This window comes from Enhydra lutris, unplaced genomic scaffold, assembly GCF_002288905.1.
Source record: "Enhydra lutris kenyoni isolate GAN:26980312 unplaced genomic scaffold, ASM228890v2 scaffoldscaffold5, whole genome shotgun sequence".
NCBI classification, from domain to species: Eukaryota; Metazoa; Chordata; class Mammalia; order Carnivora; family Mustelidae; genus Enhydra; species Enhydra lutris.
The window spans coordinates 44,501,424-44,528,097 of NW_019154089.1; the positions used below are offsets into that span (position 1 = coordinate 44,501,424).

The 26,674-nt window shown below is 41.1% G+C and overlaps 1 protein-coding gene across 4 annotated transcripts in view; it reads right to left on the reverse strand.

The window, feature by feature from the left end:
- Positions 1–26,361, reverse strand: part of LOC111141000 (NAD(P) transhydrogenase, mitochondrial) — a 98,857-nt gene extending 72,496 nt beyond the window's left edge. Inside the window, exons 1-6 of one of the 4 annotated variants that reach the window (XM_022493307.1) lie at positions 26,206–26,361; positions 21,407–21,607; positions 16,960–17,189; positions 14,038–14,255; positions 10,817–10,904; positions 5,445–5,533 (exon numbers count right to left, since the gene is read on the reverse strand). In XM_022493307.1, coding sequence (XP_022349015.1) covers positions 5,445–5,533; positions 10,817–10,904; positions 14,038–14,255; positions 16,960–17,189; positions 21,407–21,554 — 773 coding nt within the window. In that variant the 5' untranslated portion in view covers positions 21,555–21,607; positions 26,206–26,361. Of the gene's footprint in view, positions 1–5,444; positions 5,534–10,816; positions 10,905–14,037; positions 14,256–15,223; positions 15,364–16,959; positions 17,190–21,406; positions 21,608–22,186; positions 22,205–26,091; positions 26,157–26,205 lie in introns of those variants that run through there. The other 3 variants (XM_022493308.1, XM_022493309.1, XM_022493310.1) reach the window with 3 other exon arrangements.
- Between the last annotated feature and the right edge of the window lie 313 nt (positions 26,362–26,674).

Sequence of the window (26,674 nt, forward strand, 5' to 3'; positions counted from 1 at the left end):
GTGCACGCCTTAATCCCCACCATCTGTTTCACCCAACCCCCCACCTACCTCCCCTCTGGTAACCAGTTTGCTCTCTACAGTTAAGAGTCTGTTACTTGGTTTGCCTCTTTTTTTTTTCTTTTGGTTGTTTGTTTTATTCCTTAAATTCCACATATGAATGAAATCATTGTTTTTTGTCTTTCTCTGACTTATTTCACTTAGCATTAGGCTCTCTAGCTCTATCCATGTCATTGCAAATGGCAAGATTTCATTACTTTTTATGGCTGAACAAAATTCCATTGTGTGTGTGTGAGTGTGAGAGAGAGAGAGAGAGAGTATGTGTGTATACCACATCTTCCTTATCCACTCATTAGTCAATGGGCACTTGGGCTGCTTTCATAATTTGGCTATTATTATGTTGCTATAAACATTGGGGTGCATGTATCACTTTGAATTAGTATTTTTGAAAAAAAAAAAAAAAAAAAGAACTAGTATTTTTGTATTCTCTGGGTAAATACTCAGTAGTGCAATTGCCAGATTGTAGGGTAGCTCTATTTTCAACCTTTTGAGGAACCTCCATATTGTTTTCCAGAGTGGCTGTACCCGTTTGCATTCCCACCAACAGTGAGAGTGGGTTCCTCTTTCTCCACATCCTCACCAACACATGATGTTTCTTGCGTTGTTCATTTTAGCCATTCTGACACATGTGAGGTGATCTCTCATTGTAGTTTTGATTTGCCTTTCCCTGATGATCAGTGATGTTGAGCATCTTTTCATGTGTCTGTTGGCCATCTGGATGGAAAAATGTCCATTGATGTTTTCTGTCCGTTTTCTAATTGGATTGTTTGTTTTGTGCGTGTTGAGTTTTAAGAAGAGCAAACTGTATATATGCAACATTGGACATTTTCTTTTGATATCTCTGACTGGACTATTTCAGTTATTTCCAAAAGTATGTGCCACTTCTACAAAAATTAATTTTTCCTGGAAAAATTAAAACTATAGGGAATTCCAACTTCTACTTACTTCAGTCACAAAAGGAATTTCACTACTGATAACTCCAATAATCACTTCTGATTCATGGGGCCCCACTGTCAACGATGATGTGAACTCTGACCTACATTAAGATTTGACTTCATTCAAATCACTCAAGTTGAGATCTTCATTTATAAATGTTCTGAATTAGGGGGACTTCTCCCTCATGAATGACTCTTAGAAGCATTTTAACAAAGTGATTTTTTGTCCCTAGTCCTCATTAAATTGTGTTTGAAAAAGCAACCTATAAAAGGTATAAAGAGCCAATACATTTAAAATTACACAAAAATACATTCAGTTTTTTTAAAAAAATAAACACTAGAGGCAGCGGGGTGGCTCAGGTCATGATCTCCAGGTCCTGGGATTGAGCCCCACATCAGGTTCCCTGCTCAGCCGGGCGTCTGCTTCTCCCTCTCCCTCTGCCCTCCCCCTACTTGTGGGCTCTCTCTCTCTCTCTCTCTCTCTCTCGCAAGTGAACCAGAGATCTTAAAAATAAAAATAAAAATAAAAATAAATAAATAAATAAACTCTAGCCGTGCACTGTGTACTGGCTGGAAAACCAGAGTCAGCAAAGATCTCAGTCACGCTGGATGGTGTGTTTGGCTTGTCAACACCCATCCCACTACAGTGAGCCCCGAACATCCCTGATGACAATGATTATTTCAGGGCCTTGTTAAAAATTCAAATTCGTAGGCCCCTTCCCAGACCCACTGAATTACAATCTCCCCCAGAGAGGACAGAAACTTATTTTTAGCAAGAGCTTTAGGTAATTCTGGCCACCAGGAAACTTGAGGAAACTGCGGCCTGAGCCTCCCAGTCCCCAGCAACCACTGGGGTCAGAGAGAACAGACCCAATGGGTAGGACATGATTGAGCAAGAGGTCCTCACCTTTCTGTGGGCTTGAACACGGAAACTTAAAGCCCAGATTGCCTGCGGAAGACAACTTGTGACTCAGGGAAATGAGCCAAAGCAGAAGACAACAGAAAGGACAAAAAGAACCTGGTCCTGGAGGGCACCAATGTGCTGCTGACGCAAATGTGAAAAAGGGAGCCCTTCCCATGAACTTTCATTTAGGAGAGCTAACACATTTTCTCAGAGTTTCAGCCAGTTTGAGTTGTTTTCTATTCCTTACAGCCAAAGGTATACTACTGTTTACCAAGTTTTAGAAATGTCTACTATTTTTAATGAAATAAGATAAATTTAAAATGACATAAAAAAATAAAAATGACATATATGTGTGAGTGATCACAATTTTGATCAAAACGTATCTACATAAATATCTGTAAGAAATGATGCCCCCAAAATCATTAGCAATTTTATCTAGCTGAGAGAATTATAAAAGGCATTTTCCTTTTCCTCCTTACGGTTTCTCTGTATTTTTTAAAAATGAACATGCATAATCGGAACCATAAATGCTTTTTTATAATTTTTTTAGGATCTTTTTTATTTATTTGTCAGAGAGAAAGTGCTCGCGTGAGGAGGGGGAGCAGCAGGCAGAGGGAGAAGCAGGATGCAGGACTCGATCCCAAGACCATGGGATTAACTGACTGAGCCACCCAGGCATCTCCTATTTTGGAATCTCTGCCTTCAAAATAATTATCATTTAAAACTATTATAATATATCAAAATATAAGACATGAATATTTTTGACCCCAGAATTCCTCTTCTAGGAATTTACCCTAAGGAAATAATGCAATCTCTCAAAATACATATGTTCTGACACAGAAAATACATGCAGTATTGTTTATACATAGTAAAAATGTCCATTATAGGGGACTAATTAAGTAGGTCACTGTACTTCCACACAGTGGAATCCTATGCAGCCATTAAATATATTTGTAGGTAAGTAAAGATCTTCATGATCTACTGTTAAGCAAAAAAAAAAAAAAAAAAAAAAAAAAAGCCAGTTAACTAGTACTATCAGTAAAATTATATTTTAAATTAACATGTAGAAAAGGGAACATATACAAAGATGTTAATAGTTCTTTCCAGGGAATAGGCTATTTTCACTTTTTATATTTTTTTATATTTTTCTGAATTGGAGAAATAAGCATGTATTATGTTTTTGATAAGAAATAAAACTGAATGTTATAAAATTGATTATATCTCTTTATAATATGTAAAACAGGGCTATTTATCTCTACATCATAGAGTTCTGTAAAGAACAAAATAAAGCATATAGCACAATGCCTGAGAGAGTAAGCATTAGAACAGGTGTCCAAAAACCTGCCAATTGTTTTTTGGGTTTTTTTTTTTTAAGATTTTATTTATTTACTTGAGAGAGAGAGATCAAGAAAGTAGGCAGAGAGGCGGGGGCGGGGGGGGGGGCAGGCTCCCTGCTGAGCAGAGAGCTCACATCCCAGGACCCTGAGATCATGACCTGAGCCAAAGGCAGAGGCTTTAACCCCTGAGCCACCCAGGCACCCCTGCCAATTGTTTTTATAAATGAAACTTTATTGGAACACACACACATACACACACACACACACAGAAATATAAAAAAGTAAAGCTATTATTTTCTAAACTTCTCAATGTAGGCATTCAGTAGGATGCTCACTATAGTTACGAGGGGAATCTCCTAATTATTGTTTGAAAAAATTTTTAAATCACACCCCTTTAATATCACTGGGCAATGAGCTGTCCTTAAGGTTTTAGGATGTTTATCCAAAAATATATATTATTCAGTCTGTAATCGTGTGTTTTCTAATACATTTGGATTTCATATTTATATATGATACCAATCTCCAGTCTCAAAATAGTGATTAATGAGCTATAATTCTTAGAAAAGCATTATGTCAGTTCAGGCACATCTTTCTTCGTTGTGTACTTGAACTATCCTAATAAACGGTAAATGGATTTAAGCAACAGCCACCCTCAAGCTATCAGCTCTGAATACAATCTAAACCAATGACATCAAAATACCTAATAAATTCTCCAACATCAAGTTTCAAACATCAAGTCCCAACATCAAGTTTCAAAACCTCTCTAAGCCAAAAATACACATTTCCACTTTAATGCTGCTTACTGTCACTACAATGAAAATTTGCACAACCTCCTCCCTCTGGGTTTGGCTGTCTTCAAAGACTTCACATCAGCAAATATTAAAAATTAAAAGACATCACTAATGACAGGCTTGACTCTGGCTATCCTTGTCTTGCAACCTGGTTACTTCAAAAATGCCTTTTCTCATGTGAGCGGGATAGCTTTCCATCAGTACATCACTTCTCTAAACTCCAGGTAAGCCCTGACAACCACGTTCTATGGAACATTCCTTACTCCGGAAATGCACACTCTTTCCAACTTTGAATATTGCAAATTTTTTTGAAAATTTTGATCATTCTATTTTCAAGATTAGCCACGGTATTATTCCTTTACCGATCTCAGCTGATAACCACCACATGTTTCAACCTTGAAATAGTATTCATACACATAAATGATAGCCGTTCTCAATAAGCATTAGTATCTTCTAAAATGAAAAACAATTTTAATCAAACTTTTCTTTAAAGAATTATTGACAACGTTGATATGCCTGCTTTAAAGTACACTGTGAACCTAATTGACTACTTTCCCCTAGGGGCTCTACTATTGCCCAATCACCTCTATCTGCTTCCAACCATTCAAGGCAGAGTATACCCCTTACCTCTCTGCCACCTGTCTGTTCTCCAAAATGTCTCTAATGCTGACTTTTTTTAAACTAAACTCTATGCCCAACATGGAGCTCAAACTCATGAGCCCAAGATCAAGTCACATGCTCTACCGACTGAGCCAACCCAGTGCCCCCAAAATATCTCCTCTACTACTTTCTTTCTTCAAACTCACAGATGTGGTGGTCATGTCCTGCCTGATTTGTAAATGCATCCTGAACAGAAAGAGGACATGTACAGCAACATATCACAAACTCAGGATAGGATTAACTCTGGTCCCACCGCTAATCCATCGAAAAGAAACAAAACTGAATGCGAGTCTTTCCTTTTCATTTCCTCTGCTTTTTTTTTTTTTTTTAAGACTTTTATTTATTTGACAGAGAAAGGAACAGCCAAGAGAGGGAACACAAGCAGGGGGAGAGGGAGAGGAAGAAGCAGGTTTCCCATCAAGCAGGGAGCCCGATATGGGGCTCGATCCCAGGACCCTGGGACCATGACCCAAGCCGAAGGCAGACACTTAACGACTGAGCCATCCAGGCACCCCCAATTTCTCTGCTTTTTAAATGATTTCTTCAGTACTGAGTCTGGCCCTTCCATTTTTTTTTCCCCACCAGATAATATTTTTCCACTTTGAGTTAACACTGAAGAAACAGAAATAGTTTTAAGTGGAAAGAGCTTATAAAGCAGTTTTCAATGTGCAACTGCCATTTATAAATCCTAAGGAAAGCCTAATACCCACCTGAAACAAAATGCTTTTGCCTTAGCAGCAATCACTAGAAAGGCACTTACCTGGTGTCAAATCCTCGAACAACTGCACCCATCGACTTCGCCGCACCTGCAGAAGCCAGCCCAGCAACACCACCACCAACAATCAGAATCTAGGGGAAAGGGCAGAATGGTATGTTTTAAATAAAGTTCATTATCAACTGACTATGAAAAACCACCAGCTAATAACTGTCAGCGGCTAGGGCACTACACAGTTAATTCAGTAACATACCAGGTGTGCTGGTGGTGAACAGCCCTCAGTTAATACACTGAGTGGACAGACCACTCTTTAATGGAACCACCACTGTTTTTACAAATTCATGAAAGGACCACCTGCTGGCAAAGGCCCACAACCTTCACTGAAAACAGACAACCAGCCTCTCCGTGTGGAAGCCACATATAGTCTGATGAACAGTACATACGTTAAAGATTACTAGGTCTTTCCTAGTGTATAAAAGCTATGTGTACTGAAACAAATTCCCAGTGTAGCATTCCAGCTACCTCTCTCCTCTCAAATGTGAAGGTTTCTCTATGTTCATAAGATGTCAAAATAAGTTTCAAAGATGGGTACAACTTCGGTGAAATAGCTACTCTACCCTGTATCTGGAGCTCAAATGCTTCTGAAAGAACAGCAGATGACGAACTACGTAATTCTGAACCATTATGAATGAACCGTACCACAGCAACACGATGACTCTCCCTAGCCGTGGAAGTGTCAGAGCCAAGAAAACCAAAGAATTCCTCAGAAACAAGAGTCGCCCCTGCCTTCTAAGAAACACAATAAGAGCAGTGTTGTCTCTAGTCTGGAATGGGCCTTCCAGAAAAAAAGTTCTATTATAGTCCCCAGTCAACTGAGGCAACTCCTTGTGGTTGTGTTAAAAAAAATAAAAATAGAAAAATAAAAGCCACCCACAGACACAGAAACAGTGAAGCTTTATAAATTCCCACCTACCCATCATGTCCACATGTCCTTCTGCCTCTTTAAGAAGCCTAGTCAACCCATGCTCCAGGGCCCCCCTAAGCAGTGTTTTAGAGATCACGTGAATTCATCTTGATGGTGACGGTTTAGGGTTTGGGGGTTACTCCACAGAAAAGGGGACAAAGAGAGACCAAGAAGGCTATGGGCTCCAAGGCACCCACCCCACTCCACACTATGACAATGTGAACTAAGGGATGCTTCAGGTGAAGCCTCTGCCTTCAGCTCAGGCCATGATCCCAGAGTCCTGGGACCAAGCCCCAAGTCCGTTCCCTGCTCAGTGGGGAGTCTGCTTCTCCCTCTTCCTCTGTCCCTCTGGCCCTGCTCGTGTTCTCTTGCTCTCTTCCTCTCTCTCTCTCTCTCTCTCTCAAATAAATAAATAACATCCTTTAAAAAAAAAAAACTAACAAAAAAAGAATATGTGAAATAAAAATAAAGTAAATAAAAATCACAGGACTAGACCAAGCTATCCTGAATCAAGAAATGACCCCCCCCACACACACACACAAAACCATAATTTAAAAGCCGTAATTGCGCAATAATAAAGCCGTGTAGATCTCACAACAGGAATTTACTTTCTCTGCAGCACCGGGTGAAGAAAAAGACACAGAGATTAAGGGGCACAGTCAAATCCTGACTCGGCTACCAACTAGTCCTGGGTGACCCTGAGCAAGCCGCTTGGCTTGTGCAACAGAGCAGTCAAAAACCCCTTCCCAGGGGCGCCTGGGTGGCTCAGTGGGTTAAGCCGCTGCCTTCGGCTCAGGTCATGATCTCAGGGTCCTGGGATCGAGTCCCGCATCAGGCTCTCTGCTCAGCAGGGAGCCTGCTTCCCTCTCTCTCTCTCTCTCTCTGCCTGCCTCTCTGTCTACTTGTGATCTCTCTCTGTCAAATAAATAAATAAAATCTTTAAAAAAAAAAAAAAACCCTTCCCAGATGGCAGTTATATTAAATGATGGAATCTAAAGCACTGACTGCTGACTGGCACACAAGACATATACTCGGGAAACAGGGAAGGCCATGGGAAAGAAATGACCTTTAGGAACATTCTTTATCTCCAGGGTGCCTGGGTGGCTCAGTCAGTTAAGTGTCCAACTCTTGATTTTGGCTCAGGTCATGATCTCAGGGTGGTGAGATCATCAAGTCCTATGTCGGGCTCCACACTCAGCATGGAGTCTGCTTGAGACTCTCTTCCTCTGTCCTTCCCCTCGCTCACATTCTAAATAAATAAATAAAATCTTTTTAAAAAGGGATATTCTCCATTTCCAGTCATTTAACCTGTTCCTCCTCTCAGCCTGCCCAGCTCAGTTAAGAGCGCTAATTGTGCGCACAACTGTTCAAGCCAAAATGGGAATGTCATCTTGAGGCTTCCCTTTGCACGTTTCCACCTCCAGTCCACCAGAAAGTACTCTTGGTGTCAACTCCCAAAGATCTCCCAACCCATCCCCTTCTACACATCTCTATTGCCACTGCCTTTCCAGGGCACAACTTCTGCAGTCAATTCCGAACAGATCTTGCCTTCACTCTTCCCCCTACTAACCATTCTCCCAAAGAACTTCCATACATTTTTTTTTAATCCTCATGAGATAATAATAAATATATACATATATTAGCCTCTGTCCCTAGTTCCTGACACAGAACTCCTAGAACCCTTGTAATTTCCAAAACCAGAAAAGCACTGGGAACATTTTTTGCTCTAATAACTCATCAGTGACCCCAGTTCATGATACTGAGTTCCTAAATCCCTTGGAATTTCAAGGGTGATAGCAGGATCTTCTGTTCTAACAAGCTGGCTCTTGGGGGGCTCCTGGATGGCAGCTGATCACCAGAGTCTGTGGACAGCCGCTGAGAATTTTCAGCCTCACCTCCCATTCTCCAGAGAGAGGAGAAGGGCTGGAAAAGGAGTTAATGATCAATTATGCCCATGTGATGAAGTCTCCTTTAAAAATCCCAAAAGTACAGGGTTTGAAGAACTTCTGGGTGAATACAGGGAAGTGCAAGAGACAGGAGCGTCCAGGGAGGGCATGGAAGCTCCACGCCCCTTCCCACCTCCCTTGCCTCAGGCATCTCTTCCATCTGGAAGTTCATCTGTACACGTTATCATAACCTTCTATAAATTTCCTGAGTTCTGTGAGCAGTTCTAGCAAATTAACTGAACCCAGGGAAAGGATCATGGGAACCTCTGAATGATTTACAGTCAGTCTGTCTGTAACAACCTGGACTTGGCGACTGGCATGTGAAGGGGGTGAGGGGCAGCCTTGGGGGACTGAGCCCTCTACCTGTGGATCGCACACTACCCCCAAGGAGATGGTATTAGAAATAAGTTGTGGGACACACTGCTGGTGTCACAGAGTTGCTCGGTGTAGAGAAAGCCCCACACATTGGGTGACCAGAAGTGTCAGAAGTGAAGTGTTCTATGGGACAGCAGAGACACAGAAGCAAAAGTGAGTTTTTCCAAAATGACCCTGAATCAGACATTTCCATCAGCTGTAAGAGAATCTGAGCAAGCCTGACAAGAGAAGCCCAACGTCATCCAGCTCCAACCTACCTTTCCACCAAGTCACATCACTCCCCACCTTGTTCACCGCACTCAAGACCTATAGCCTTCTTTATCTTTCTCTGTTTCATCTCAGGGCTTCATAGGTGCTGTGCCCTTTGCCTGAAATCCTGAATACCTGGTTCGTTTCTCGCCATCCTTTAGGTCTCAGCTCAAGTGTCAAAGGAGCCTTCCCACTGCCCTAGTGAAAGCAGTTGGCCGCCACAACTTACTATCACATCATCCTGGTCCTTTCATGTTTAAGATTATCTCATGTATTTATTTGATTTATCGCCTCACTGTGGCCCCTACTAGAGTGTAGGTTTCATGTGGTAGGGATCTCGTTTGCCTTGTTCATTCCACAGCTTCCAGAATAGTGCCTGACATATCATAAGCCATCAAACGATGCTTGTTAGCTCATTCTAGACAAGTAAGAACCCTCCATATTTATAGGAATGATATGCCCCCCTAGTGTCTAATTCTTCAATACCAGAAAACTATTTCTGACAGATGACCACAGTCCCTTAAGCTGCAGTTTAAATTCTCAGTAAAGACAGTCTCTTTTCTACCTTCTAAAGGCTGACTGATTCTCCTTCCTTTAAGCCTCTCGTCTTCTGTTTCACATTTTAATCTCTAATATATTCCCAGCTTTCCTCTCAGTTTCCATATACTTCAGGAAAGAGTCTAACCAAAACTGAGTAACAGGTTTGTGCATCAAAGCATTCAGCCAGTTAAAAAACAACCTTGAACTGCTGGCTGCCATGAGTGCCAGACCTACTCTTACGATCCTGACAAAGAAATCAAACGGAATCACTTCAGGCGCGCCTGGCTGGTTCAGTCAGAAGAACACGTGACTCTTGGTCTTGGGGTCATGAGTTCGAGCCCCACTGGGTGTAGAGATGATTTAAATAAACTCCACCCACCCCCCCAAAAAATGTAATCCCTTCATATGTCACATCCCTGTTGTTTTTGCTAAATTTCCTTGCTGTGTATTCTGGCCTCCATTTAAACCACTTGCCATTTTCCTTACCTGGCCTTTTTTTAAGGCAATATACCACTAGATTCCTCAAAGCTGCCATATCTTTTTTTTTTCCCTTTCATTTTTTTCTGGGAGACTTATCTCACATGAGTTCTCAGTTTGTATAATAAAGTACTTAAGAGCAGGAAGCACTAAGGAAACCTGTACCTACAGACATACTCTTCAGTCCTATTTCCTCTAACCAGACAATGTGCTTACACTGTCATTTAGTGGATGCAGGGTTGAAGGGTTTCAAAGCAATCTCTTCTTCCACCCAGCCATCCCCACAGCTCATCAATGGCTCCTCCCGGCTTTCAATCCAGATTAAAGAAATCACACCCCTTCTCTCTGCCAAGGATGGGATTACACCACCTCCCTTCCCTCCCCCTCCTCTTAACCCATTTTTGAAGAAAAGGGAAAAAACTAAGACAATCTTTTCTGTGAGTGAAATGTAACAGCTGGAAAATCGAGAATTTGCTGAACTAAGACAATCTTTCCTATGAACCAAGTGTCACAACATTGTGAAATCGAGAACTTACTGAATGGTATCTTGAAGCTTTTTCTTAAAAATCAGTAATAAACATGCTACACAGAACGAGTTACCCAAAACACCTCCAAGAATTCAAGCTAGTAAGTCAAAAATGGAAAAACACTAGAACTTCCAGAAATGTCCAAATTCTTTTCTGTCAAGCCTCCGTAAACAGTCTTAAGGCTCCACCATGTGTCCGTATGTGCCACAGGGTTATTAGTGTGAAGTCAACACGGAACAAAACCTTTAAAACAACTGTAGTTTAGTACTATTTAGTACTACACCTACCCTCACTTTTCACCCATTCATATTATGAAGAAACATGCAAAGTTTTTCCTACCTTAGCTGGAGGAACTTTTCCAGCGGCTGTGATCTGACCAGTAAAAAAACGTCCGAAATGATTTGCTGCTAGTACAACAGCTTTATAACTGAAAAAAATAAATATTTCCATGAAATGAAAGATCTTAGACTCCTCTATTATCCTACCTTGCCAATTAAGCTTTCTTTAATCGTCAAAGAAAAGTCACTAACATTTTCTAGTACTTATTAGTACTAGTACATACTAGTACACTAGTACACTAGTACTAGTACACTAGTACACTCACATGTTCCCTGGGTACTGTGTAGAGACTAAGGCTGTGTAGAGAGGAGACTAAAGCACTTTCTGCTGGGAGGAATGTGGCTCAGACTGAGGAATCGTGCCTGCCCTGGGGAGGGATAGGAGTAGCTGTATGAGTGTGGCCTGTTCTTGACTTTGCTAGAGAGTGGGAAAAATCTGGAAATAGATGAAGCTACTGAAATCCCCTCCTCTAAGAGACTAGTTGAATTAGGTTGTAAGGCATGAAACCTGTCAAAAACCATTCTCACTGTCGCATGGATACCTACTCCTTTAACCTCCACCACAATCCTGTAGAAAGGTACTGTTATTATCTTCATTTTATAGATGAGTAAAAAGAGACACAGAGAGAGTCAGGGAATTTAAAACAAACAAACAAAACATTTCCGTTGATCACTAGTGGTTGAAAGCATGGGATGCTGAGACAGACTGCCCTCAGCTCAGGTCCCAATTCTACCACTAACCAGGCTTTGTGACCTTGGGTAAATTTTTGTAATTCTCTAATCCTTGGTTTCCTCGTCTATAGAGTGGGGAAAAAAAGCATCTGTCTCTTAGTGTTGTTGCAAGGACTAAATGGAATAATGCAGGTGAAGCTCTTGGCACAAAGCCCGCCACAATAAATGCTTGGTAAATATTAGTGTTTCTGACTAAAGAAATACTCTGTGCAAGAAAACTAGTAAGATATATCAATTTCCCTTACTAGGATTTTTTAACATATTAGAGTAAGTTCATTTTCAGATCATTTTATACCTTAAAGACACTTCTACAGTCTCACTTGATAACATACACACAATTAAAATCACAATGCAAGTGTGTAATAAGATCTACTTGCTAGCTGACAATAAAACCTTTCCCTGATCCTATTTTTTATAAAATAATACTTGATAAGATAATGGATGCAAAAGTATAAAATGGTAACCACTATTACTTTAAGTTAAATATTATTATAGCAGGAAAACAGTATTTTAGAGATTACATTATTTGCTAGTCTTACTTTTGAATCCAAGTCATAGAAATTTTCAAAAAGCAAACATAATAAAGATTCAAAGGCCACTGTAAGACACTGGAATATTTCAAAAGATTCAGTTGCTATGCTGAAAAAATAACAAAAATGAGATGGAGCACACAGGAAAGGTACAAGAAAACATTGATGGGGGGAAAAGTAGTGACAGTTTGTCCTTTTTTTGATGAGAACAAAATAGCCCAGAAGAACATCAGTGAACTGGAAGGAGTATATCCTCGCTGTAACATGGCTATGTGTGTGAGTTAGACAGTGATTTGTCACATACTGTGCGGATAAGTATACCAGAAGATTCACCTGCAACTATGCCCTTTGTATATATCAGATCAGGACCTAAGAGAGTGATTCTTTACACTGTGCCCCATAAATCCCCAAAGGTTCAAATTTCAGCCAGCTCTGGAGCCATTCCAGGAAGGGTAGAGAATAAACATGTTTCTGGACACCCCTTCATCCCTCAATTTAAGAAAGGCCACTCTGCTCTTCCTGGATTTGTTAATATCACCTCATAATATTTCATTTGCTCAAAAGATTCCATAGTTAAAAACCACTGATCTAGAGCCATTCTACAGAAAATTTTTAGTCCCACAATACCTAATGTAACTTTTCTACAAACTAAATAATATGGCAAAAATTCTGTCCTTTGGTATATACTTTATATCACAAAAATCATCTTCCAAACCAACCATTTGCCATATTATAGTGGCAAAATGTGTTTTTAATTTGTCCATTCTGTTTTCCGCTTTTCTATAAAAAACAGACAGTTGAAACCCAAAGTAGAATCTATTTGCTCTATTGGCCTATTTGACCCACTACATCTAAGATATAAAACCTAAGAAAAACTACAGCTCGTGTGTAAGGCCATAAAAAGCTTTATTCAAGTTAGTCTCACTTTCAAGCACTGTTTATTTAACCATTTTCATCTGTTGGTGCCTCATTCATATTAGCAAATTGTCACTACCAATGGTTTTCATGCTTAAAACCTAATTCAACTAGTCTCTTAGAGGAGAGGATTTCAGAAGCATCATCTATTTCCAGATTTTTCCCACTCTCTAGCAAAGTCAGCAATAGGCCACACTCATACAGCTACTCCCATCCCTCCCCAGGGCAGGCACGATTCCTCAGTCTGAGCCACATTCCTCCGAGCAGAAAGTGCCTTAGTCTCCTCTCTACACAGCACTCCAGCCAGTACCCGGGGAACATATGAGTGGCAAGCAAAGATAAGAGGACATCGTTAGCCCTCAGTTAGCAATGTGGGTTTTGACAGCAAATGAAACTTCTTCAAGTCCAGACATTTTCCGTATTCATTAAATAGTTTATGAATTTCCCTAAGTAAAACCTAATTAAAATGGCAAATACTAACATGTATACATTAGGTTGAACCATATGAAACTGCCAATATCCAACCATTTTTTTTACCTATAAAAATAGCCATTTATATCAACTAAACTTACTGTGGTAATCATTTCACAATATACTGATATATCAAATCATTATGTTTATCCCTTAAACTTATACAAGGTTATAAGTCAATCATCTCTCAATAAAACTTGAAAAAAAATAGCCATCTCAACATATCACATATCACAACATATCTAAAAATAGGCATTTCATGTATCCACACATATGTAGAAGAGAGTCTATTCTTCATACAAATAATTTCATAATCATTTGCTCAGTGCAAGGAAATAAGGTTTCTACCTATGAAGAATAAAAAAGGGTGCAGAGCGGACTATAACATGAAAAGTCATTTCCTATAACTGTGAAAAAATAAAACAAGCCTTAAAAATAAGCAAACTTTCAAAAAGCTGTGATCTCCAACAATGATTACAGGTAAGATCCCTGTAAGAGAGAAGAGCTACAATGAGAATGTTTCTAGAGCACCACTGTACTTTTGTTCAACTGAAATGGAAAAGAATCGACATACCCAGCAATGTTGGCCATGGAGCTTAGCGCGTCATATCCCTGAGCAATTGTGACTCTTGGAACCTGGTCCATTGCCAAAACTGTAGTTTTTCTTTCAGAAAGTTTATTTAGCAAGTCTGGATTTTGGGCTGGGTAAATAAAGCTAATCAGTGTTCCCGATGTCTTTAAAAGGTCAGCTTCATGAACACCTAAGGTTGGGTTAACCATGGGGGCTCGTACCTGAGGGAAAAAAGTCACATCACTGATTAAAAATGTAAATATCTTTATCATATTTTTAAGTAACTAGGACAATGTAAATAATATGCCATAATTAAAATAACACTCCAGAAGTCATCTTTCGGCAATAAATTTCTGATTAAATTCCTAAATGAGGTAAGGAACACAAAGATCTTTGCCATCTGTCCTCTGATTGATGACCTATGAACTGGTCTGAGTACAGAGCATACTATTATTCTGGTAAGATTAAGAGATATTAGAAAAAATGGACAGGGATTTTTTGTTGTGTGTTCTTTGATTCTTGCAAATTTTGGCAAGCACAAACATCTGGAGTGGCAAGAAGTTAAGAACAGTATAACCTAAACTCTCCACTGTCATACCTATAGATTTATGTCACCTTAAAATTCCAGGGGAATATTTATGGATGAACACTATTCAAACTAGTAGCCTTGCTGAATTGCACTTAAGCAAAAAGCAACTCTGTCCTGGGAAGAAGTATCAAATAAGTCAATGAACATACACACCATATGTTAGGAAGTTTCAAATGTCCATGTTCTGAAACCACATTTTTTTTTAATTCCACCTAAAAAGATTTTTAAATTTTTGGCTTTTCTCTCTCTCTCTCTTTTTTTTTTTTTTTTTTTAATTTCTTATAGCCATTTTCAGGGACCTTAATGACTTCAATGTCTGTAAGGCTGGTAACATGGCTTACTACCACCAGCTTTTCCGAAGTTCCTGCAGGCATTCAGGTAAGCCAATTCATTGGCTGGCTTTTAAAATGTGTTTTATATCCAAGTTTAAAAATCAGTCTCCAATTAACATGTATCCTTTCATTAGCTCTCATTTCGCAGCCGTGTTCTTAGGCAAGTAAGCCCAGAAAACAATAGCTCGGGGACTTACATTTTAAAAGGAAACAGAAACATGGACACTGGGTCAACACTTTCATTCCGCAGCATTTCATCTCAATTTACCTGAGACACCTTTATTGGTTACTCCCATGTCAGTTGCTGCTCTAGTGATGCATGTGATTTTAATTAATTAATTAAGGTTCTGGACTTAATTAAGACTCTCTGGCAAGGTCTATTTTTCCTCAGTGAGAATCTATAATATAAATTTAATAAAAATTAGAGGACAACTTTGCATTAATGCTCCTGACCCCTATCAAATGCTCAGCTGAAACAGTTGGCATCTGAGTGATTTAAGTCAATAGAATGTTTCCCTGAATGTGCTTTTTAGATCACTAGTTCCACAAGATAGTAAAGGCTTGATTAAAAAAAAAATAGGTCCCAAAGCCAAGTAGTTTATTAATGCAAGCACAGAGTTATATAAGTTTCAATATTACAAGGTTTCTCAATGCTTTTAACATGCTCCTACACACTGAGTCTCTAATAAGAACACAAAGCATTTCCAAAACTTATGTGTACCCTACCAACCCTTTACTGTGGGATGTCTCAAAAGTTTTTGATCCCTAGAGCAGATATTGGAATGGATTATACTTATTTTTCTATCTAAGCTCTTTTAATATACTAAGTATATCACCAAGCATCTGCACACCTAAACATTCTAAAAGCTTTAGTTGAATTGCAACTTACCTATGTACCATAAATTTTACTATTAACGTCTATAGCAAAAAATTTTGTGTCTTCTGCAAAAATCACTAAGACTCTACCCAAGTTATTCAGTAGAGATTATGAAAAAAATTATGTGACTGATTCATCTTAGAAATTAATACACAGGGGCGCCTGGGTGGCTCAGTGGGTTAAAGCCTCTGCCTTCGGCTCGGGTCATGACCCCAGGGTCCTGGGATCGAGCCCCGCATCAGGCTCTCTGCTCGGCGGGGAGCCTGCTTCCTCCTCTCTCTCTGCCTGCTTCTCTGCCTACCTGTGATCTCTGTCTGCCAAATAAATAAATAAAATCTTAAAAAAAAAAAATTAATACACACACACGCACACACTCACACACACACACACAGCTCGTGTTTCCTGAAAAAGGAAGGAGCTTCTTTCAGCCTAACGATCATGCTTCTATGATCCCTATTTTCCTCCTTGTTTTGGTTGCAGAAGGCTTAGGACTTAAGTTAATGCTCCCCTCTAGTAATTATCTCTGCTAGACTTGGGATGCAATCTCTTCCTTTCTCTATATGAATTTTTACTTTAGGTTTTACATCTAAAGTTCTTCAGCACAGAGATTCTATTGTATATTAAAACCTTTTATTAAAGTAGGTATGGCTACTCTCCACTCAGCCCCATGTTGCTTTATCCAGGGCAGCGCGGCCCTCTCTAGAAATAGCATTTATGTCAATTACCTCACTGTTCCTTCTATGTATCAGAACATCACTGTACATTCAGTCCCAGGAGGAATTCCATGCCTTTTTTCTATTTCGTAGCAGTTAAATACTCACCTGTTGGTATTTTAGATATATATGAACCAGAAGTGCAAATTCTCCCCAGCCAAAAAGAAGGGAATTCCCACACGACAAATGTAAAAAGGAAGATCACTTTCTCCCCCTCGTGGTTAACCATGGATCACATTGCCTGATAAAAGTTCTACTGGAATATGAAGAATATTCAGAACATGCAAGGATTTCTCTGAGAAAAGGCATTGTTTGAAAATATGAAGAGACATAGCAATAGAGTAATATAATTTTCTTACGAAAAGTTTTTTAAAAGTCAGCATGCCATAAATGAGGGGGGAAAAGAATAATTACTTTGACCACCAAATCAGAAGCCAGCACTTCCTTCACCCCTTGGATCTGGGCACCTGCTGCTCTGTAGTGATCATCAGAAAACTTGGAAGCTTCACCAGCACCTGATTCCACGACAACACTAAAGCCCTGCTTGACCAAGGCCTGAACACCAGCAGGAGACAAGGCCACCCGCTTCTCATTTTGGAAAATCTCTTTGGGGACACCAACAGTCAGTTGTTTATATGGAATTCCTACAAAGGTAAAAAAAACAACATAAAAACAAAAATAGGCAGTTTGTTCAAAATATACTACACATACAAGTTACAGCTCAACATAATGTTCCCACTTCATAGTCACACTGAGTTTTTTTTATCAATGATGGAAAATATTTATGCCCGCTCCCCAGAAAATACCCAAATATTTCATTTAGCCAAATGGCTCTCTTCAAGGCACATGACTAGATTAGTTTAGCCTTAGGGGGGGAAATGGGTTGTGAAAAATCGATCAACAGGCAAATTCCACTCTTCAAACTACCCCTCTGGGATTTATGGTCACCTTGTCCTTACCTTTAAGGAAGACAGAAGTAATTTGCTGTTTTGAAGAACTACCCTATACTAGACATTTTGGTGGCCTGCCGCACACAAGAGTTTCCTTCCTGGCAATTTGACCACAAGAAATACCTCACAGATTTCCAAGGTTGTATCCTGAGACCCTACATTCTTGGCCACAGCTGATCAGACCAGGGATCCACAGCTGGGTCAAAGATAACAGTCTACAGGCCAGACGCCTCTGATGTGACTTACACAGGAACTGCCCAAGGACACTCTATGTTGGCCTGTGATGATCCAGTCAGGTTCTTTCTCAGGGAGTCTGAGAGCCACAGAAAAGGACAGAGGGAGTAAGTGGTACAGAAGCTATTTGTAAGCAGTCATGAGGTAATCAAAGGGAGGTATACAGCAACAGCAGTAGAAACATCAGGAGTGGCGATACAAGAGGAAAGATGAGCCATAGCTATGAAATCCAGAAGAACATTCTACTTTTCCAAGAAGTATATGAACAAGAACAAGAACACATACAATAAACCCTCATCACAAAATATATCCTAATGGGATCCTGTTCCTTGCAAACCAAAACAGCCTGTATGATATACGTAAAGTATTTATAGATGGTTCTGAACAGCTTTAGCTAAAGTAGATTAGTTTCTTCTGTTGTTTTACTCAACATGCAGTCATAAATAGATTTTTTTTTTAAATAAAGATCTGCTTCTATACGTTTTACTAAAGTTTGGAAATCTACTCTAACAACTTAAACTCTAAATATACATAATAAAAAAATTATCTCCACAGAATAACAATAATCATTACATGAGGCCTTAGAGAAATGAAGTCAACCTAAAAATACCTTCACTTGATCACAGTCTTAGACCCCATACTCCATAAGCAGTAATAACTGATAGTAAGCCAAAGGCAAAAATATGATGAATCTTACCCTCTACTTGAAGAAGAGGGAGGAAAATAATAGAAAGCTGGAAAATATTTTGCATGGATGTGCAAAGTTAAATCACATTTGGAGTTTACTTATCTGACAACCTCAGATTACCTAGGCCCTATATACCGTAAGTCAAGGAAGCTACCAAAGATGAAGGAAGATTTAGGAGCCAACCTGAAAGGGCATCCACTTGGCCAAATAAGAAGCAATCTGAGCAGGAAAGAGAATAATTAATTGCAATATAATAAAACACATCCAAGTGAGTTAGTCATGATACTCAAAAAACAAGAATTTTTAAAAAGCTTCACTGGCCAACTTTAGCAGATGTGTAGAAAGCAGAGTAACGGTCTCCCAAAGATAGCCACAGTCTAATCCTCAGAACCTGTGGATATGTTAGGATACACACCAAAGGAGAATCAGGGTAGCAGATGAATTAAGGTTGCTAATCAAGTGGCCCTGAAACAAGGAGATTATCCTGGATTATCTGGGTGGGCCCGATGCACTCACAAGGGTCCTTAACTGTGGAAAAAGAAGGCAGAAGAGTCAGAGTCAAACAGTAATTTGAAGATGCTATGGAAGTGGGGGCCATGAGCCAAAGAATACAAGCAGCTTCCAAAAGCTGGACAAGGTAAGGAAAAAGACCTCCCTCTAAAGCCTCCAGAAGGAATACAGCCCCGCCAACACCTTGATATAAACCTAGTGAGAGCCATTCTAGACTCTGGCTTCCAGGAGCGCAAGACAATACATTTGTGTCATATGAAGCCAGTATATTTGTGATCACTTGTTACAGCAGAAATAGACAACTAATACTTAAGGGTACCAAGACATTATTACCAAAACTAGTGAATAATGGGACAGAATCCAACATTCATCCCACTTCACCATCGCAACCTCAGGGTAACTAAATAATAGAGGAAAAGTTTTTCTTACAGAAAAATTCTAGCTCTAAATGGAGATAAAATGATAGCATTATCACCATTTTAAAACCCCACATGAAACCATGGATTTAGTTAATGATCATTAAACAGCTGTGTAGCCTTTGAATGAAACACTGATGGGAACTTCTTAATAGATGGATACCAACAACATCTAAACTCACTGATTAATCTTCTTGATGTAATGCAATAAATCATACACAGCATCAACTATGAAGCATTCCTGCCCAAAAAAGGAAACCTGAGTCTGATCAAACCTCTAGATCTAGCCAAACGGCACAGAAAATACAAGGGACAGAGGAACTGGATAAATAAGACCAAGGGAATTCCGTCAGCTAAATCTAGAATGTGAAATTCTGCAAGGCAACAATGATATTCTTCAACAAATAAATTAAAAGGAGAAAAAGGGAAGCACAGAGAACAAAAGAAGAGATGTAGCAAGCAAATACAACATATGGACCTTGTTTGGATCATTATTTGGGTAAGGCAACCATTAAAAAAATGGAAAAAAAATATGAATACTAACTGGGTTACTGTCCACGCTTTTCAATGTGGTAATGAAATTGTGGTGTTATATATTTTAAATAGAATCCTTATCTTTTAGATATAAAAAGGAATTATCTAGGAAATAGTCAAGAGCCAGAAATTGAATAAACAAGTCTCCTGCATAGTTGCTATAGAGATCTTGATGTCCAGCCTTTATTCACAAGGACAATTCTCACATCCTCAATGCAGTTACTTACTTTTATCTTACACACAGTTTTCTCACACTTGGATCACTTGGCTTTCTAGAACACCTAAAATAAAATAAAAATCTGAACATAAAATTGAGGAGTCGCAGGGTCAGGTACCCAGCCAAGAGTCACTTGCCATGTGAGAACAAGAAAAGAGGCTGTGAATTCTGTGATAGACAGACCTAAGAACTAAAAAAGCATAGCAGTGTTGGGATCCCAAATGCAAAGAGTCCTACAAACTTAAAAAGGAGGGCATTATTCTATGTGACAAAGACTTCAGGTTACCCCCCCCCCAATATCCATCCTGTTCTTCCACCTTAGTTAAAAAATGCCAATTTTAGTGGAATATGTCATCATCTAGAACAAAGGACCTCTTTTATGTCCAGGTCTCCCTTACAACCACATAATGGCCACCTATCTCAGTTTTGGCCAATGAGGTATAGACAGAATCCTAGGAGGGCCTTTGTGCAAAGTGCATAAAGGGATCTCACTCAGCTTAGAAAGCCCTCATTTAGCTTCTCCTTTTGGCCTGTACACTAGAACAGCAGCGTGGGGATCCTAGCAGGGAAGGCCTTATAGGCTACTGAAAGACTTCAGCTCTTAACTCTGCATGGGCTAGGGCACTGGCAAATTTTGAATAGAAAAGTACATGATCTTTCATTTTTAAAAGATGATGCTGTTGTGTAGAGAACAGACTGTAGTGGGAGCAGAGGCAGAAAGCATAGAGCACATTTAGAAGCCTAGCACAGTAGTCCCAGGGACAGGTGATGGTGCCATGGAACAGGACGATAATAGCAGTGATGGTGAGAATAGACTCAAATACAAGATAGAGCTGACCCATACCTCTATGAAGATCTAGGATGACCCCAAGGTTTCTGAACTGAGCAACTGAGATGAAGTTGCCATTCACTAAACTAAGAAGCACTACTTCAGATTAATTCATATACTTGTTGCTAATTCTTGAGCAGAGATGAGCCATGTATGTTACAATTCCTCAGTACTGACAAGGAAAGAGGAAGAAGAGCTGCTGGGAGAAACGTTTACGCGGAGCAATAGCTTCCCGGATACAACTCAACTGGTTTATTGTTCCTCTTTTTCTATTTTCTTTTCTTTTCTATTAGCACTGATGATCAGTAACTTCTATACATGGAAAATATAAAAAAGCACTCCTTAGGCTTTCTTTAATGCAAAATAATGACTCACAAACACCAGGCTATCACATTCCAATTTTTCCTTTTATCAATCATCAGAAGATCTATTAGCTTCTACAATTTGAAGGTTTGATTTACATAAATTGACGTGAGACTTTACCTGGTTTTCCAGATTTACACCACAGTGCCTGATGAGTATGAAATGTTCGTAAAAAATCCTTCTTCCCAGGTATAACCTTACAGGACCCCAAATTGCTAAGTAACGGACATGAACAGCCAGTCACCATGGTTTTCAGTAGACTCGCCATGTTCGTATGAGCTCCCAACTTTCTGGATGCCAAATTTCCTTGACAGTAAAATACTAAAAGGAAAGAAAATAAAGCATTTATGTGCTAAGAAAAACATACTTTGTCATTTGACCATCAAAAACATTTTTAAAAATACTAATTCAAAGAGTTTGGAATATAAAAGTTGTGTGTGGGCACCTAAGATGAATTTATTTGCCGAATCCTTTACTTACAGAAGATGCTTCAAAAGTTTGTTTCCAATATTTAAAACTTGGAATTCATTTTCCCACTTAAATTGTGGTTCTAAACCTATTATTCAATTCTAAGCCTCAATCACCTAAGTCTAATTGATCCCTAATGTAGCTGGAAAGCTAAAAAAGAAAATTGCTAGAGTTCAGTCACATCTAACGGGAAAGTTACCTTCTAAGTCTGCATGTTCAACAAAAATTACACAGGTACCCTTGAATTTCCCTTAAATTGTCTATAATACTGTATAATAGCAACCTACTTAGCCACCATGTTGAACAGAAAACACTGGCAACCTAGTCAGTACAGTAAGATGCTTATCCTGTAAGACCCCCTGAATTGAGATAAGTGAACATGAGATGCATGTTTGCCAAGTGCACATCTTAAGAAAATTAAACATGGGGCACCTCGGTGGCTCAGTGCGTTAAGCCTCTGCCTTCGGCCCAGTTCATGATCTCAGGGTCCTGGGATCGAGCGATGCATCGGGCTCACTGCTCAGCGGGGAGCTTGCTTCCCCCTCTCTCTGCCTGCCTCTGCCTACTCTCTCTCTCTCTCTCTCTCTCTCTGTGTCAAATAAATAAATAAAATCTCCCCCCCCCAAAAAAAAAATTAAACATGTGTGGGCTATGACTCCAATTTTTAAAAAGAAAGGAAAATGCCATTATCACAGAAGTTTGTGCTTGTAGGTATGAGTGCCACTAGGAACTCTTCCATCAGTGGTTCTCACAAGTGGCCACTCTTCACCAGCTCTAAAGGGGCTGGATGACCTAAGCTTCAGTGGTTCCCTCCACTGCTCTCCATGGCAGAACCCCAGGGGTACGTGGAAGGTACCCCCACCATTCCTGGATTCCCAATGTTCCCCCAACCCCCAACCTTCTTTTCTTTCCTTAAAAATCAGGAAAAAGTGGAAGATCTGGAACCCTATCATTCAAGCTCAGCTAACTCCACCAACTACTTTAAAAGTTCTGCACCATCATGTGGGCCCTCATGGGGCCCAGGACCCAGTCCCAGAAGACCTCCATAAGCATTCTTCCGGCATCCAGAGGAAGAAGGGTCTAGCTCCCTCAGAACTGCTGCTACAACTCCCTGAAGCAACTTCTTACAAATACCAGAAAGCCACACTGGGAATGGAAATTCTTAATCCAGATGGTGCTTATTCTTAAAATGTCCTTTAATTCAACAAACATGTATACAGAGCTTAGTCAGAGGCACAGTCGTTAGAAGCATCTGTAAAATCAAACTGGAATAGGTCACACATTTTGAGATAAGAAAAGTCAACAAGTAATAACACTACAAAGCAGAGTAAGGCAAGTCCAAAGTTCTTTGAGGAATCAAAGAAGGAGATTATGCATTCCTGCAGGTCTCAGAAAAAAGAAAAGAAATAAACATTTAAGATGGAGAAAGTAATACAAAAAAAAAGTAAGGAAGGGGAAGCGTGCGAGATTGGTACAGGCAATCAGAAATGTGTATGAATAATGCTTTGCCCTTGAATAGGTTTTATATTTTCAGTGTTTCCACATGTCGTTTCATTTCAATCCCAAGCATTCCTGAGTCCCATAAATATTCTCCTTATTTATTCATGGGTCACTTGTAGGATTAGTCATGGCTGAGAATGGAGAGCAATCCAACCCTACATTCAAAAACATTCAGTGAATCTATGCCAAGAACCAAGGGAGATACAAAGATATATAAAAGATACAGATATAAAAAATCCTTGTCTTGAGGGAGATTTGTCCTACCATTACCAATGACCTAGTCTTATTCCAATCTCCCCACTTACCCTAGTTTCTCTTCTCGGATCATCCCACCTCCCCAACAACCACTGTTCTCGTGGGGCTGATGAGGTTTACCCAGACCCACTGCCACTCACTCCCTGCTTGACCTGAATCTCTCTGCACCTCAGTCTGCCCATATATAAAACATAGGAAAGCTCATTTGTAAGACCCCCCATTCAGCTCTAAAACTTTTATGATGAGATTTTACAATGCCTTAAAGCTGAAGTCCTATTTCATGGAATCCGGAAAAAACTGCCCTGCCTACTTGGAAAATGGGAATTTGATGTTGAACAGATCCCTGGCATCAGACATCAGTTAAGGACAAGGCCTTCAGAGGCCGATCTCTCCAAAAACTTCCACTTAATCAAGTTATGAACGTAACCAGACAGCGATCAGAAAGTAGTTTATTGACAGGAACGGTTCCTACCACTAAGCCTAAATCAAATACAAATGACCCTGATAGATATTCAGAGAATATCTGAGACAGTGTTATCACAGACAGGTACTTGTTTCCATCAAATGTAGAATACTAGCTTAACTGTCACATTTACCCCTCTCTTCACTTAAAAAGCTCTCTTCTATTTTATTATCCACATGCTTCTGCGACTTTGAAGAGATGGGGGAAAGCTTTACAACTCAAAATTGAAAAAAAAAATTAGTATATCATCCGTGTATGTCATGCAGCAGTGTAATGTAAGTGATTTGGACAACTATCTTCCCTAAAATTCTTGAGGGCAGAAAGAGAGGGCAGCCTACAGTCTAACAAGGTGACCTGTTGGTTTTAAGCCCCCATTCTGCAATTTATTAGCTGTGTCCTTGGCAAATCAGTCACTTAACTCCTCTGAACCTGATATCCTCACCTTTAACATAATGACAGCACTGCCCTTTTTGGGTTGTGAAGATTAAAAAGACACAGTTATCTTAATTGCTATTATTATTCACTTTGGTATTTTAACTGGCCCAGAGCTTTGCACAAAGTAGGAAAACAGCAAGTGTTTTTTTGACTGAATGAATGAATAACTAGGGCTAGGTAACCTGAAACCTAGGTATCTAGGGAACACTTTCTACAGAGTTTCAGGAAATTTCCTTTGAAAATGAAATGCTGTGTATCCTTGTGGAAAACTGATTCCATCAGCAAAGGTAAAAAGCCTGAGCACACTTGCCGATAAGAAAGTAATCCTAAACTGTCCATTTAATAAAATTTAAAAAAAAAGAGCCATGTTTGCAAATAAAGGGGGTGCGATGGAGAAGAGGGGGGCATTTTAAATAAAAGCATGCAAGCCCCATCCAAACGGAGTCTGTCCCACAAGACTCCTTACAAGGCGATCTTTTTACGACTGCCCTGCACAACAGGGCGAATAAAGGACGCCTGCAACCGTAAACAAGTCACGCTTTTAAATCGAAGCATACCAACCAAGGACACTATACCCTACAGAAGCTTAGACTGGCAGGCAGTGTGGCCTCGCCCAAACCCACCGGTACCGCCCCTCTCCTTCGGCCACTAAACTGCCGCGCTGCTGGCAACTGCACCGGACCGCTATTTATAACCTTCCCCCGGAGCCGATTGGCGGAGGCCGAATAATAGACATTCCGCCTCCAGGGTTCGAATCAGCTCGGCCCCCACCGTTGTCTCCTCGGGTCGCCAACCCCGAGCCCCACTCTGCCCGGCTGAAGTTTGCCCGGACCACCATCAGCCCGCACAGACAGACACACTCACAACTTTCGCTCGCCTAGGTCTCCAGCCGATCGCCAACCCCGAATTCCCTCAAGGTTCTAGCACAATTTCGGGGCGTCCAGCTGCCAATTCTCTAGGTGCACCCTCTATCAAAAGTCCTCTATGACCTCCCCTCCTCCTCCCAACTTGCGGGCAGAAATGACACCGCACGACTCCCGCTGCCCCCCCCCCCCCAAAGCTCCAAGATCTGCACCTGCAAAGCTGCCAGTCCCCTGACCCCTGCGAGTACCCAGTTTCCCAACCACCCGGCCACTCCTTTCCACGTCGCCCCAGCAAGAGACAGGAAAGAGGGCCCTCGAAGCGCGGTTCTCCTTCCGGACCCAAGCTTCTTGCCTGCGGGCGCCGGGGGGCACCCCGCACCCAGGTCACTGCCGACCCCGCCCCCTTCTGCTTCTTGACAGGTCTCCACCGCGGGGGCCCGGACCATCCCCGCGAGCCCCCGCGGCCCCTCCCCAGCTGCGCCCCAATCCCGCCCCTGGGCGGCCCGCGCCGCGCCGCTCACCTTGGCTGGGAGGCCAGGCGGCCGTGGGCGGCACGCGGCGGCGGACGCCGCGCTGGCAGACCCGGGTTCGGGCCCCACCGCTCTGCGCCTCCAACCCGGAAGAACAGCCCCAACCCCGCGGCGGCGGAGGCCACGTGACGGCGGCGTACCCCCCCCCCACTCCCTCTTGCGCCCCCTCCCCCGCCCCGCGCCCCCTCCCCACCCCGCCCCTCAGTCCGCTCGGCCCCGGTGCCTGCCTCCCTCGCTCCCGACAAGAACACGACGTCGCCGAACGCCCCCTGGGAGCTCAAAGCTAGTTACCCCAAGGGGCCCTTCACTCCTCAGTAGCAGCCAAAACTTCTTTGTCTCGGGCTCGACCCGCGGCCCCCTGCCCCGCCTCCGCGCTTTCCCTCGGCGCGTCCTTGTCAATCAAACCTGGAGCCCTGCGCGGGCGCTGAAGTTTGCGGCGCTACATTTGTAACTGGAGAACCAGCTGCAAGTGTGATTTCCTCTCCAGCGTCCCACCAGAGCAAATAAAGAGATAATATAACTCTACTTTTGGTACCTTCCCTCTAGCTGTCTAGGAAAAAATCAGAACTTCTGTAACAGAAGAGGACCAAAAGGCAAGTGGGAGGAGGTCACGGGGTAGTGAAGGGCGGGAAGAAGGGCGCTGTTTTTGCATTCTGCCCGGGGAGGTGGAGTTAAATTCCTCGGAAACGATGTCAAGGCCCAAAAATTAACACACATCTACGTATTCTTCTTCACACGGCGGGCCCAGAGAAAGCCGTGTGCGGCTGGTAGTATTAATATCCAGCAGCTAGAGATGGACATGAAGTGGCCGGACATGGCCTGGGTTGATGGCACCAAAACTATTAAAGGACCCCAAAACATAAGGACCTGCCTG